At 26.5% G+C, this 16,698-nt stretch overlaps 1 protein-coding gene across 1 annotated transcript; it reads left to right on the top strand.

Moving 5' to 3' along the window:
* Positions 1-680: 680 nt before the first annotated feature.
* On the top strand, positions 681-4,220 carry LOC114123514 (otolith matrix protein OMM-64-like). The gene is made up of 4 exons (XM_027986524.2): positions 681-801; positions 954-1,181; positions 1,242-1,346; positions 3,527-4,220. Exons 2-4 carry the CDS (start codon positions 957-959, stop codon positions 4,058-4,060), a joined length of 864 nt encoding a protein of 287 aa, XP_027842325.2. The 5' UTR covers positions 681-801; positions 954-956; the 3' UTR covers positions 4,061-4,220.
* The last annotated feature ends 12,478 nt before the right edge of the window (positions 4,221-16,698 follow it).

The following is a 16,698-nucleotide window of genomic DNA, read 5'->3' as shown; positions in this document are numbered from 1 at the left end:
TGAATGATATAACTGTAAAATACTTATAATATTTTTATTAAGAGACTGGTAATATAATGTTATACCTTATATAACCCCCGCTGCGGATGTTTAAGAGTGGGAGTTTGTGGCAGTGAAAAGTTTTAATTTAAATCCCAGCAGAATTCTTAGATTTATTTTATACAATAATTTTAAACCTTTTCCGAACTTTTGTCTGATAAAAATGACTAATCTATCTTGTATAATCGTATTATATAAACTAAGTATTAATCATTTATTTTTTATACCACTTATTTATTTAATTTTTTGTATTATAGATAATTATAAATATTTATATTTTAGGAAAATCGGGTTATTAATTTGAAAAAAAAATTGTCAGGTAAGTACCTAATAAGTAGGTAGGTATGTCATAATATGTCTGTGTCTATTCCACACGACCTATAGGTACGTCATAATAATCAACTTAGGTATTATGATAATAATATGATGTAGGTAGTATGTTGTAGTGTTATAGGTGTATGAGGTACATTAATTGTCTTCATAAAAATAAACAATACAGTGAAATTGAAAATTGACGTGCTTTAAACTAATTAAAATATAGGTATTCTTTACAATTCTAAAAATATATTATACACTTTACGGTATACAAAATAATAATTGAACACCTGTCTAATTATATCAATTATTTTTATAGTAACTTTAAAATTAATAAAATTACACTTAACTATAATAAAACGGATGTATATAAATCAATATAATACGCACATTCTATTTAATTTCTAGTTGAATTGAATAATATAAATTACACGCATCAAGTTGAACGTAAGTCTGTGATACCGAAAATCTAATACTTAAATTTATTACACGACAGTTCGATCAATTTTTTTATGTTAAATACTAAAAGTTACTTAATAAGCATCAATAATTTATAGTGTTTTTGCTTGATCACGGTACTTGAATGTAATTTTTTTCAGTTCATGATGGCAAAATCACTATCCATTATCTTTGTGAGCTTCATATTTTCAACGAGTGTCTCATTCGGTGAGGACGCGTGCAGTAACTTCGAAGATAAGGATTGCGTTAGTCCAAACATACTTAAAAATGGACACTTCATTAACCAATGGTCAGTTTATTTGCCTGGAATGACCAAGAGCCAGGCTAAACAACTATTAGAAGAAAATGGTTTTGACTATTTAGGACAGGTTACAATTTTTCAAGTCGATTAAACATAAAAATATTCTTCAATATATTTTGTTGTTTAGATAATGGATGGGATTGATTTGCATCTTGTGACAAAGAAAGGTACACAAGAAAAACATGCTTTACCCAACGAAAGAATAATAGAATTACTTAAAAAACACGAAAAAGTTGAGTAAAAATACTTGTACAGACTTATAAAACAATTATAATTATATGTATACTGTAGTCATTATTTTTTACATTTATAACTTTTAAAAGATAAAAAAAAATAATTATTTAAATAATTCATTTTTATTAATATTTAAAAAGCTATATAAATTCACGAAAACTATACAGAGTATTATTTTGTCAAAAAATAACATTTTGGAGAAAAGATGAAAATAAATTATATCCTTTTTTTATTATTTACTGTTGGCTTTTCCTTGATTCAATAAACTGTAATTTTAAATCTCCGAATCTCGAGCAAAATGAATTTAAGCCATTAATTTGAAATTTATCTTTATGTCTTGCACATCAATATAATAGCAATTAATTCTGTATTAAAGACAGTAATTTCATTCAATTTTATTTTTTATTGCATTTTTTTGTATGGCAATGTGACATCGTTTATTAATATCACTTTTAGACTTAACTGGATAATGTAATTAACTTTAAATGATCAAAAGAACTAAATTGTTATTAAATTAAATTTATTCACAAGTTATAATTGTATTTAAGAAAAAATAATACTCTCTATATTAATATTATATACTTATATGTACATTGTACCGATAGTATAAACCATTAGAAAAAATTTATAAAGAACATAAAATTATTTGACATACACAAAAAAAAATCATTTATAGATAGATATTATTTCTTAGTTCTGTATCAAATGGTATGTTTTCTTTTTATATTCATTTCTTGAATATTAATATTAACTAATTCAATAAAATCATATTAAAATCTATCACGATTTATTAATTACAAATTTAAATACAGATATACAATGCGCTTGTGTAATACCGTAAATTATCATAGACGTAATTGGGAAAAATTATTTGAGTGGAATGGTAAGTAATTAAGATTATAAAGTAGGTACTAAGACACTATACACATTTTTTATAATTTCATACGTCATATGACATTCATTGAGTGTAAGTGTGTAATTTATTTATATTTATTTTTTTTATAATAAATCTTTAAATTCTACATTAATTGTAAATCATGGTGATTGGTCGTAGATTTTTCTACATATTTTAAATCTGAACAAAACAAGGAATATAGTTGTACCTACCTTATAATTATGTACATTTTATTATTTTTGTTATCAAGTTATAGTACAAAGGATATTATCGAATTGTCACCATTGTAGGTAGTTTCTCATAGAATGTTTTACCTATTTATTACTTTAAGGTAAATAACAGGATTTCCCAGTGACTTTTTAATAAACTAACGAAAAACAGCAAACAGATGAGAATATTTAGTTAAAACAAGTTTTCAACATAATCAATTAAGTTTATTGTTATACATATTTCAGATAGGAAAAACAATAAAAGATATTATATTTATAAAGAATTGAAAAATTAACTTCAAATACAAAGGTAGTTATTTTTTGAGCATGGAATAAATTTCAAAATATTTTGGAAAGATTTGATTTTTTTTTTTTTTTTGTTTTAATAAAATATATTTGCAATTTTTATAATAATTTATAGATTCACGTTGCAAAGTGCAAATAGAATAATATGAACTTAAATAATATTTTTACCATATGTCATTTTTACTTTACTATCACATGGATCGATATTTTTTTAGAATAAAAACCCAGAAAACCGCAAAATAGCATTGATATTTCTCTCTATATATTAAATTAATTTACAATGTACCATTAACAAGAAAAAATGTTTTTATCAAAACATTAGTTTAGATTTATCTAGAACGATATTTGTATATTTATACTTGTTTATTCTTCTAAACAATAATTACTACCAATTATATATGTTTTTCTGTTTTTAAAATATCTATACGTTAACAAAGTCAAAAATCGCAAACCGTCGATAATAATTGATAAAGAATGATAATTCTTGGATAGTTTAATTTATTCTACAGGAATAATAATATGTAAGTTAAATTTTCTATACGGATGTACCTATAGGTAATAGGTACTATTAGGTATAGTATGTACGATCAATTTATTATGTACAGGGTTTTACTACCAATCAATGAAAAATATTTACAATAAAGTATTGATAATCTTTTTTTTTTATGATAAAAACGTTTTTAGGATGTCAAAAACATCCTTAGCAGTATTCTAATATACACAACGGAGCTACTACGAATGAATAAACATTTTTAGTTTTTTCTTTAGGTGCATTCAGTCGCACAAAAGCACGTACTTGAAAACTCTCAAGATCAGGTGGTAAACATAATCGACGAAGATAAAGTCTATTTCGAATCTATTGATCCCAGCACGATCGTATTGAACGACGGTTGGAATAACTTGGAAAGAATAACTGCTTTCGAGGCTGCAGAAGCCGCGAGAACTGCAGCAGCGTCAGCTAATACTAAGTCTGCAGATGCTAACGAAGCAAATGAAGCTGATGGTGGTGATAATCGCAAAAAGAAACAACGCAGAAAAATACAAGACGGCGAAGAGGTGTTAGACGAGGACGCCCTGGACGAGAACGCCTCTGATGAGGAATCCCTGGATGAAGACGTCACTGATGAGGATGCCTTGGACGAGGACGCCTTGGACGAGGACGCCTTGGACGAGGACGCCTTGGACGAGGACGCCTTGGACGAGGACGCTTTGGACGAGGACGCCTTGGACGAGGACGCCTTGGACGAGGACGCTTTGGACGAGGATGCCTTGGACGAGGATTCGTTAGAAGAGAGTCGTTGAATGAAACGAAGAAAGGAACCAGTGGATAAGACTTTGTATAAACTACAGTCTGCATGTATAAATCTTAAAGCGTAATCGCATAAAGCTATATTATAATTTATTAAAAACTGTACTATATTTATGATTTTTAATAAATATGAATTAAACATTGTTAAAAATATTTAGTAAATTAAAATTAATTTACTGGTATAATTATGTTTCTTAGTAATGGTTTTTATTGTTTTAATTATGTTTAAAAAACATTTAAATAATATACATCAGTTTTTTACTTTCGCGAATAATATTTATATTTTTCTGACTACTATTCTAATTTATAATTTCTAAAAAATGTCCACATTTTTTTTTAAATTTTCCTTGAGTTTTCTTAGTGTAAAATTTATTCGGTATTCTTCAATATAAAACCATTATTTTGTCTTAGATTTATAGATACACGCATCAATCCATATTAACATACTTAAGAAAATCGTAAAAAAATTGATCAAAAAATGAATGAAACTTTAAGATAACAAAGGTTTATATTTTTTCAGAACACAAATCTGAAATAGTTAAATGTACCTCATGTTTTACATTACCATTAAACGTTATAAAATGTTTTGAGTAATAAGATTTTATATTAATTATACTATATATATAGATTTAGGTCAGCGGTAAGCTTAACTAATTTTAACTAATTACCAATACCAAGTAAAATAATTTTATGAATTTTGTAAATATATTTAAATAAAAAGTCTATATAGAATTATTAGGATATTTTTAGTATTTATTAAAATACATAGGTAATAATATTATATATATCATTCAATCATTGTACGAACATTTGAATTTTAAAGTTTCGAAGCTTATAAAAAATCATACATACTACATATATATTTTTAATATTTTCATCTACACATAATAATTTCTTATTTGGGATCTTGTTTTAATTTTTTAAGCTTTTTAACAAAGTCTAAAATGTTTTATCAACATTATTAAAAAATCGAAATTTTTAAACGCTTATGAACAGCTTAAAATATTAGTCTAAATATTTAAAAAAATATCTTATACATAAGTTATAAAAATATGTTATTTAAATAATCAAAATATATAATTTTAAGCTTCTAAGATTAATCATTTTTGAGTTATAACTTAAATTATTTGATAAAATTATTAATTTATGCTTGAATAATATATATACGAGTAATGTCGTCAAAATTTAAACTTTAAACGCTCATAATGTAATAATTATGGTTTATATGAACTAGGTACTACTATTAATAATACTATCATTGAAACTTGTTAAAATTTTATCTTCAAACGCTTATAAAACGATATCGTGAATGTGTATTTTCGATATGTTGTAATTGATTCCTATACGAAAACCTTAAGAGAAACATTGTGTTCAATTATCTACCTTTTTTAACCAGAAACAAAAATTGTGTTATACATAAAAAGAATTGTTAAAAATTGAAAGTTTAAAATACCGCTATAAATAACAAAACAGAGCAGTAATATTTTGAAAATTATTCTATATGTAGTAAATACTAATATGAATATTTGGAGAAAATCACTAGTTTTTTTTATTAACATATTTTTTTTTTTTTTAAATCGATTTTGTTAAACCCTAATGTTTTTTGATGATTCTAGTTTTCCCTCAAATTTTCCTTTTGTTATTTATAAAAATACTGAGAATATTTTACTTCTGATCCCTCATAAGACTAAATATAGTAGCAACAAGATATAATTTTTTACTAGAAATCACCCTCAAAGTTAAAAAAACAAGTAAAATAATTGTACTTAAACTAAAAGTTGAAAAATATAACACAAAATTGCCCACATTGTTAAATTTATTTTATAATAATTAAAAATTAATATCAATATTGAGTTTGAGTAGTACCAAATTTTTTTTTTTAATTTCAAATTTCGACGAAAGTTGACAAAATCGCGAACATCCGCAAATTATTTTCTAATTAAAAAATAATGTATTACTCTAAGAAGTTTTAAATATAATACAAGGTTTAGCAGAAGTCTTAAGCATAAAAATTTAGAAAAAGGTTTAGTGTGTAAATCAAATTAATTTTGTATAAGTGTTTGAATTTAGAATACAGACGACAAAATTATTTAAAATCGAGAATTATTTTGTAGACATATAGACTAACAGACTACCTACACTCCGAATCAATTTTCATTATGTATTTATGTGCAATAATTGATCATTGAATTTAAAATATTAAATACCTACATCCATTACAGTGGTAAATAACCTACTCAATGATAATGTGCACTCGTGAACTTGACATTTACAGACTTCTATACAGCAGAGCTATTACTTACATGTCCATTGTCCGCTTATAATTTTTTTTCGCTTATTCGCTTATTGTATTAGACAAAATCTCCGTTGAAGTACATTGTTTATTCTTTTGTCAGATGTTCAAACAATTCAGGTTGATTTTCAGAAAAATCCGTGTATAAAAATGCTTTGTTATAAATTGTTGATAACTAGGTAATTACCTATTGTTTATCGTTATTAAAAGAAAGTGACATACTTATTTGTCGATCACAGAAAAATTTATGGAATATAATATGTATTCAGTCATTCAAGTTTGTTGATAATTAATACCAAGACATGATAATTGTATTAAAAATACAATTTAATTTTTCTATTTTTAATCACCTATTATTGTAATACTTATAGTTCAAGTGACAAATTATTAATTTTGATTTTAATATAAATGAGAATTAAGGCAATATTTGTACCTAGTATTTTATTTGTTTATGATAAATTGAATATTATTATTTATATCTATTTATATTTATATACTAAAAAATATTTAAAACATTTATTCGAAATTTGTTTGAGTTTAAACTAGTTAGTATTTAACTAACTAAAACTTTTTGATTTTTATGCTGTAACACACATTTATTATTATATATTATCCCAGCTTATACTTTAATAAACGGTAGGACGACTTTTTTTTTATCTTTATGGAAAGCTAGATACCAAACACTGATATTTGTGTACAAAATTCTTTATTTATTAATTATTATACATTTTTTTTTATCTAATTAGCAATATTATTATTATTTATATTTCACTCCGCAAAAAACTTAAAAATTATAGTACAAGGTCCCTCATAATAGTGGTTCCTAATGATATTTTTTATAGACTTGAAGTTCAAAAAGTAAAGTAAATAACTATATAATATCAATAATATAAATACCTAAAATATAAGTACTGACAGCAAAATAGGCTGACAGACTGTCTTCGCTCAGAAAATTTTTTTTATATGCAATGATTTTATGAATTCAAATTTAATACAGACATTACAGTAACCTACTCAATTACAAAGTACACTCAATACTACCACTGTATATATTACACAAGATCGATTACCTATTAGGTTACCTCTTTTAACATATATCTACCAATGGATGTTTTTGGGTTGAATACAATATTTTTCTTCAAACCGATTTCACGTGGCTTATTTTGAGTTTATACAATTAACATGGATGAAAATAATGTCATAACGTTTTAATTTTGTGTTTTAATGCCCGTAGGTTACCCCTAGCAACCAATGCATAATATAATTACGTTATTCGGCCGATTTCGTTTTACAGTACTTAGGTTTTCCTTATAAACTGATGAGTAATATAAATATATATATATATATAATTACGCGTTACCATAGCAACGAAAATACCTATCTGCAAAATCTGGATTTACACTTTTGTTTTTGTAATTGGATTTTTCTTAAGGTTGGCTCTTGTAACCGATGACTAATGTAATCACTTTACAATAGTAACTTCGTGTTAATATGTTTTTTTATATTTTAAAACTTCTATGATTTATTATTTTTCCATGGAAAAAAATAAGAACATATCAAGTAGCACGCAATGTGTGTATACATTATTTTTATGTATGTTTTTTTACATATTTTACTATATATTCAAAAAATTTAAAAGGTGTTTAACCGGGCGTTAAGCTATTTCTATAGTATATTTATAATATTTAAACCATATTATATACACATATCTATAATCTGTTCTGAATTTTAAAAATTATTAAAAATGTGAAATAAACGTAATTTAATATTAAACTTAACTCTTAAACTATAACGTATAGAACGATCTAAGCTTGAACAAAAATGGTAGTGCGGTTTTAAGCGGAGCGATGAATGTATGAATTGGTTTTAAAATAATACTTTTTATTTCCGTCTGAAACAGTAAAAATATAATAAATAAAACACGATTTAGAAAAAATAAATAATTATTCATTTTTTAAACAACATGCATTTATACAACATTTCATTTTAACATGCATCCGTGGCACTTTGATTGTTGAACTGTATAAAACGTTCGTAGATTTTCACTTACAACTATTACGGTGTCACTTTTTTTCTTTATAAGAACACGTTTTATATTCTTGACCACTTCCACTTGACATCTGTCTCGCAATTTCCCTCGGCGATTTGGAGACGTGTGACATCTTATCCAGTGATATTAAAGGAAACAAACAGACATAAAACTGGATTCTAGTACATAATTGTAGCGATTGCAAAGTGCCATATTTATATATTATATTGAGTGCATAAAAACATTCATCCTCAGACCTCAATTTATACGACACCAAATAATATATATGTTTCTCTAATCCACTCGATTTCTATCAACACTGAGGTGTCATTCTCATGCTGTTTTCAACGATCGATAGGAGAAACTTATGGATTAGTTATAAAAACTCATTATTTTTTTTGATATTTTTACTAGCGTAATTCGATAACAGTGTTCCTTATAGTATTTAGATCTTTGATGGTAATGATAATATACAAAGAACCTAAGAGGTAACAAAAACATGTACAATTTAAAAATTTAATTCTATCAACGATACACTGGCTATTGTTAACATTATTACGAACAATATTAAAATTATGTAGTCATATACCTATACATAGATATAATCACATTAGCCAAAATGCGTGGCGAATGCAAACATTATCCGCAGCTAATGTCAATGTATCCAATTATTTATTGTTATTTTTATCCGTAACATATACCGTATACCTATATATACTGGATGATCTATTTAACGTAAGTCACTCAATGGTTCAAAAACTATAGTTTCTGAAAACGATTTTTTACACGATTTCAAATCGTTAAAAAACAAAAATTTTCTAAAATATATTTTTTTATCGTTCTACATCTTTAATTTATTAGTATTTTTTAATTACAACGCTTATTTTAAATTTCTTATTCTAAAATATTTCAATTTTGAAATATTTCGATGCATAAAAATTTTAGACGAGTACTCGAGTACACATGGCTATGAGTATTACGAGTTATGAAGTTATGAAAAGAGTGGAGTGGAACAGGAGTCAGGACTCAGGAGTAACTCAAAATTTCGATTCTCCTCATTTAGTATTTAAATGCTAATAATTATAGTCATCTCAAATCTTATCGTTAAACATTTAATTTTCATATATTGAATTCCCCCAAAAATATCTTAACATTAAATAATGGTTCGTCCCGTATCGTACAGCTGCTGCACTATATTATATGCAGCAGTAGCAGGGATATTATTACATTATATACTATACAGCAATATTCTGATACGTATTTTATAATGTATACTTGATATAGTTGATTTAGGTTTATATAGAAAATGCCATTCCGTCTATCATCTATATATGGCTCGTGTATATATTATTATACGATATTATTACACATAATAATATATACTGTGCAGTGTACACAGTGTAGATACACATTATCGCGTATATGACGAAATAGGTACCGCCAAAGTGAATTATTCAATAACTTGTCGTTTATGTCAAAACGGAATAATAAATATATTATGCGCGTCGTTGTGCTGGCGAGGATTTTTCGAAATCAGATAACGGAAAATAATGAATTATTGAAAGGCACCTTTATATATTATAAGTATATATATATAATATATATAAATATATTCGTCTGTGTCTATATATGCATTTATACATTATATATATCTACGACCAAAAGGAACCGTATTATTTTACTAAGTACAAAAAGTATATCGTGTGTATAGATATTATAGGTAGGTATCTACTTATATTAAGTGTATTATTATTTATTTTAATACATACATATAAGTATATATATTATACTGTTTATATTATACATAAGTACACGGCTATACTGTTGTTTACGATATTTAGATCTAGATTAGGATTTATTATTGTACGTTTTGTCTGTTTTGTCTGAACGAAAACTCGAGTTGGTAGATATTACTATTTAGTATTTGGATACCGACAACAAAAAAATCATTGATCTGCAACTAGACCTCTACATTTCAGTGCTCAATGTATAGTTCTTTTAAAAGTTATAAATTATTATTTTTATTTCACTCGTATATTGCTTATATTACTATATTTTTACCGATATTATTTTCAAACATTTTTTATTTTATCAAATACCAACGTATAATATCCATGTTTAATTTCATATTTCAAAGAAAAATAATATTTTTTTTTATATAATATATTTGTATAAATAGTCTCGTCATTTAACGAATTTTTTCGGAATTAAGTCGGAAAGTTTTGAATCTTTGCAGAAAGTTTGCTTGTGGGTTCCCTGTTCACCAGAAAAAAGTCGTCATCACTCCGATGTCCGGAAGTGTCCGCCATCTTGGAATTTATGTGTGATTTTTCAGTCTTTCTTAATTATCTTTATAAATATTCATTTTATCACAAAAATACCTCCACATAAAAATATTGCTGATGAAATTTACAATAAATAAAAGTATTTATATATATTTTTGTAACTTAAACAGGTAAATGGTGAAATCCATTGGCGCGTTGTAATATTTTATGTGATGCGCTTTAACGGTTTATATATATAGGCTGCGCGTGTAAACAAGAAAACGTAATATTTACACTTTTTTGAATGTTCTAAAATTTCATAATATTATATTGTATATTATTAATAAATGTTACGCATTATGTTTGTTGATAAGGCGCACTATAAAGTATAAAGTCTATATTTTATTTAAAGTAAATTCAATAATATGTGGCTAACTTTTCAAAATATGTAGTTATAATAAAATACAGAAGTTGTAATACAATACAAAAAAGATCGAATTTTCAACAAGTAGTCAAGATATGACGTAGGTACATGAGTGTTAAAAATTTTAACTACGTATGTTCAAAATTTAATTTTTATAATTTGAAAGTTTCAAAGAAACGTTCTTCTTCGGAATATGAAGTTTAAAGTTGTGTAGTTGTCATCTAAAACGGTAAAAACTCATTTCTTTTTAAGAATTTTGTTTTGTAACGACTTCGAACTATATGAGGAAAAAAAATATTTATAAAAGCTTCAAAATAATGAGTGTGAGTATTTACCTTTAAAAAGATCACTAGGTTGTACTTGACAGTAAAATGTAAAGACATTTAGGAATATACCAATGTGCTTAGTGCCCGATCGTTGTACACACACCCAATAATAAATATGTATAACAATTAATATGATGTAAATAAAACATTTGCAGTCACAGAGTTAAACAATTTTAAAATTGATATCCATCCCACAAATTATATTCCTTCAGACTTGTACATAGTTTTATATTGAATATATACAATAAGCAGAACATTATGCAGGACAGTAAGTTGTTGTTGTTGTTGTTGACCTCTGTCGTCGGGGTTTTCTTTTTTTCCTTTATTGCCGGCAGACATGATTTCAATTTACTCGAGACAAAGCATTAATATAATATAATGCATCGTATAATATTCGTATATAATACAGTATGAGAATGTAGCTGCAGGTAGTCTCGGGGGTAGAGAAAAATCGGTAAGCACACGGAAAAAAAACGTTATAAACGACGACGACGACGACGACGGAAAGGGTCAAAATAAGAAACGTATTATATTTATACGAGAAAAATAACGTATTTATTTCGAAAATAAATTATTCGCGTGTACACACAAATACACATTTTAAAATATTATATAAGCTTAAAATCAATAAAAAAATTTATATTTATTATGTAATAAATGTATTAAATAAATTTAACAACCGTAATATAGTTTATAGGTATTTACAATTGCAATTTAATTATTTTATTATCATAAATAAAAATATAAATACACGTCTGTGAAGTGTTGTCAAGACATATTTGTACGGTGCTTATCACGATATATAATGTTTTGTTATTATAGGTACATACAAGTACCTATATAGACAATACGCCGACTGATACACGTAGTAGGTGTTCATTATTTTAATTTGTGGATAACGAAAACATTAAAGTTCATTGGTATTAAACGCGCGTCGACGCGTCGTTGATACATATTATATAATATATAGAACGATAACTCTCTGCACTATACTGACTATATCTACATCATACGCATGCTTATACTGTTTACTGTATACAATAATAATATAATATTATACATTGTGCATCGTGGTGTACATATAATATTATTATAATATACCTAAATACCGTGTTTTAAACGAATTTCACGACGTCGAAATAAAAATAAACACACTTATATAATATACTAACTACAAATTAAAAAAAAACATACTTTGTAATTAGGTGTACGTCAAAATATATACATTACGAGCAATTTTGGCGTGTATATAATATAATATTCATGATTTATAATATACATTTATATACTAGGTACGTACAATAAATACCTATTTATGCACAAGTGTACCCAGTGTACCTACATTATGCGTAGGGTAGATACAATTCTGAAACACCAGTATAGGTAGCATAAGGTAACAGGAGGTTTAAGTCCCTCGTCAAAAAAATAAAAAGTCCTACTTGAGAAAAATATTTATAAAGCAAATCTGCTATAGTATTCCGATATAGGTACGAGTCCTGTAGATGGCTATACTGACCTGAAAAACGTTTTTCTATTTGCGTCACTGTGGGAAAACTCTTAGACACACTTATATGCACCATATTATGCATTAATATGTCTATGATATGTATGTATTATGTACAATATACATAATATGCGTGAGCATAGGTATAACAGGCGCCCACGCATATAAAAGGTAGATAGGTACCTACTGTTTTCTGAACGCTTAAATTAATATACGATGTAGATTGTAGACTGATAAATTTAAATGTACGTTGGTATAATACTTGGGTAAGTAAGGTACCCATGTGGGTATAGATGCCTATGAATTTTTTAAGATCTCACGGGGTATACGGCTCAGAGGCACGACTCTATAGACAGTATTATGCTATTATCGATTATATAATAAAACATTAAACAATCGTTGAATTATTGCAACAACATTTTTGCGATAGACCTTTTGGATTAACGCTTGAATGGTAACAACTACTTACAAGAAAAAAATGTAAGTGTCTACGCTTGTAGCGCTTGGACACTAAGGACAGTCTTCGGCAAGATGATGAAAACACTAATTTGCATACCTATTAAAATAGTCTACGGAGGTAAGTACAAGTATATTAACATTTAAAACCAATAGCGACACGTACCTACCTACTACACTTCGGCCATCACAAAATATTTAATTTTTGAAAAGAACTATATAATTAATATCTTTGGTGTAAATACATGGACTGACGTGTGTACAAATAGGTAAAATTTTTCTTTTTGAAATCAAAAAAAAAAAATGTTTAATGCAATGACAATGTGAAGCCAAAATGCATATACCTACTATTATAACATATTACATAATGTTAAAAATTAACAGGTGCCTATAAATATATATTTTAAATATATTTCTCAACTCGCAGCCGTCGAGTCAGTCAACCCGATCGGTGCCAAAACTATCACTGAAGCAAAAAAAGCCCTGTTTCAAAATCGTATAAATCTAAATCCGCCGTAAACAACGTATATATATATATTATTATAATTATATAAACAGCGCGAAACTGCCAGTTTCAGAAATAATAATTACTTGAGAACGTACCTATATATAGATACACCGTAAATGGCCGATTCGACCTCACTCGTCCCGCCAACAACCGCAATGTTAATTGTTCCAATAACATAATAGGTGTACACTGAGCACACACAGAAACGATATTGCCGAACAAACGGTGGCGGGCGTCGGTGGTAGTAAACGGTACAGAATTAATTTCTGCCCTTAATCAATAATATTTATACTAAAACCCCTTTATAACGTTGCTTAACCAACCACATCCAATGCACAGGTAATTTTTAGTCGTTGTTATTACATTTTTTTTTAAATTCAACAGAGCAGACTGAAGCAACATCTGACCTGACGCTTGACGAAGTGTTCTAGTAATCAAGTATAATCTATCATACAACAAATAAATCAGTACTAAAATCAATCCTTATATTATACTCCGATCATATATAAGATTAGAAGAAATATTGAAAGCAGCTTTAAATTCTTGAGGTGAATTAATTTTTTGTTTCCGCGACTGCATCCAAGAATTTTAAAAACAACACGATGACTATGAGGCGAAATTTACGTTTAAATGTCATATCATAAGTATACCTATTGTATTATACATATTATATGTTACCATCAAAGACGTAAATTAAGGAATTAATATTTATGACTAGTCAATAACGATATTTCCGATCAAATTAAACTGTATATACGTCATACGATTTTGACTAGAAAATTAAGATAATTCTGATCTTTTCATAACCATCATAATTGATAAAAAATTTTATTAAATTAGAAACAGGTCTACGTTGTAAAATTTATTTGTCTTATCGGTATATAGATACTATAACTATAAAATATTTTCGGGATCTGTTATCTACGATCGTATAGTACCTATTATTAAGTAAAATATAGCCGTTTATCAGATTTAGCTGATTATCAATACACGTACGATATAAATCGAGATAATAATGCAGTCAACTTATTTGTTATAATATTTGTACTAACGCAAGTGTGCTAGGCTACTAGCACAGTATTTAACATAAATATAAATATATATATTTGTACCTACCTATATAGTCAACCGATTTCTTTGTTCACTGTTGCACTGCGCAGCATCATTTTAAATTTCTAAACTAATTAAAATATTATATCAAACAAATTTATATCATTATTACAGTCTATCGGAAGTAAATATTAAGGTAATTTCCTATAATATAGTCATAGGTATTTATAGTTCAATAGTTGTAAATGTATTATCAAAATATTCAAAATACTTGATTTTTACAATATTGTCTATTATATTCTATATTCTTGCCTAGGCACAGACGATAGCATTTAGTAGTGTTAGCCGTTCGGCATTAATAATATTGGAAAGGCATTTACGTTATTACTTAAATTAAATTATTTGCGATAACATATATAGGGAGATAACCGGCCTTCGCTAAATTCTTATTTATATTATGAAGTAAAAACTAAGCCACGGACGAGGACGTCTAATTAAAGTTTGCCTATGATACGTTCAAATATCTTTTCATATTGCTACAATATAGTTTGAAAAGACTTTGGCTAATGCATTCAAAAAATTATAAATGGGCGCGAGATATACAGAAAAAAAACGAAAGAAATAAGAATTATACATCTAAACAACGGAACGAAATTGTGTCCTCCGCCAAAAACGATAATTACTATCTCAACAATATTATATGTGTAACAGAAACCTCATGCCAAACTGCTACACTAAAATTTTACCGCGGAGAAAGAGATAGTTTTTTTATCTTTATTTCTGGCAAATTTTTGGCAACGAAGATCTGAGAAATAAAATAAAAATGTTTAATGAATTTATATATATATATACCTATAGAAGTATAGAATCGTATAGTATGTATTTAAGGTATCGTTGGTACTTGCCAACATCGTGCACGCGTTATTCCCATACATTTTAGTTATCAGTATAATAATGACCTATAACTACAATCAACATTTAAACTGAAAACAGCAAATATATATTAAATATATATATATATATATATATATATATATATATATATATATATATTTAAAAGAAAAACCCCATTTGTTGGTAATAACTATTAAGTAATAACGATTTTATGCATTATTTAATAGATGCAGATTATTTAATAATCTTTAGAGTAACTGGTATACTTAGATTCGGAACAAGAAAAATTAAATGCATAATCATAAATCATCACCTGCTGCAATCCAATACAACAATCTGCAGTAGGTGTTTGAACTTACACCAACAAAAGCAACGTCTTCGCTATCATATAAGATTAACGCATTAAACCAAAAATGAATAGATAACATTTCACAAGTTGTAAATAAACAATAATAGGTGCATAAAATATTATTAGGTTATCGAATCAAAAGATTAATTTTATAAGAGTATATAACTATTAACACTTCATGGTGTTTCTTAAAAGTGTTATACCAAGTGGCAGGCGCAATGGATGAAAATAGAGACCAGACTTCAATTTTTAGATACACGCTAAAATAGCTTCTTCTTAAAAAAAAAAGTCTAAAAAATATACATATATAAAATATATAGTATATATAATATATAAAATATGTATATATATATAATATATAGTTGTATGTAATAAAACTTAATGCAATTATGATGACACTTGATTAAATTTTACCTAACTAAGTATCGTTTAAATTAATAATAATAATATATACAATATACATGTATACGTATATATATGGGTACTAAATTACTAAATAATGAATAATGATAATACAAAAATAGTTAATGAGAA

Source organism: Aphis gossypii, chromosome 1, assembly GCF_020184175.1.
Source record: "Aphis gossypii isolate Hap1 chromosome 1, ASM2018417v2, whole genome shotgun sequence".
In the NCBI taxonomy this organism is placed as follows: Eukaryota; Metazoa; Arthropoda; class Insecta; order Hemiptera; family Aphididae; genus Aphis; species Aphis gossypii.
Note: the sequence above shows the minus strand (reverse complement) of the source record. Positions and strands in the feature narration are given on the sequence as shown.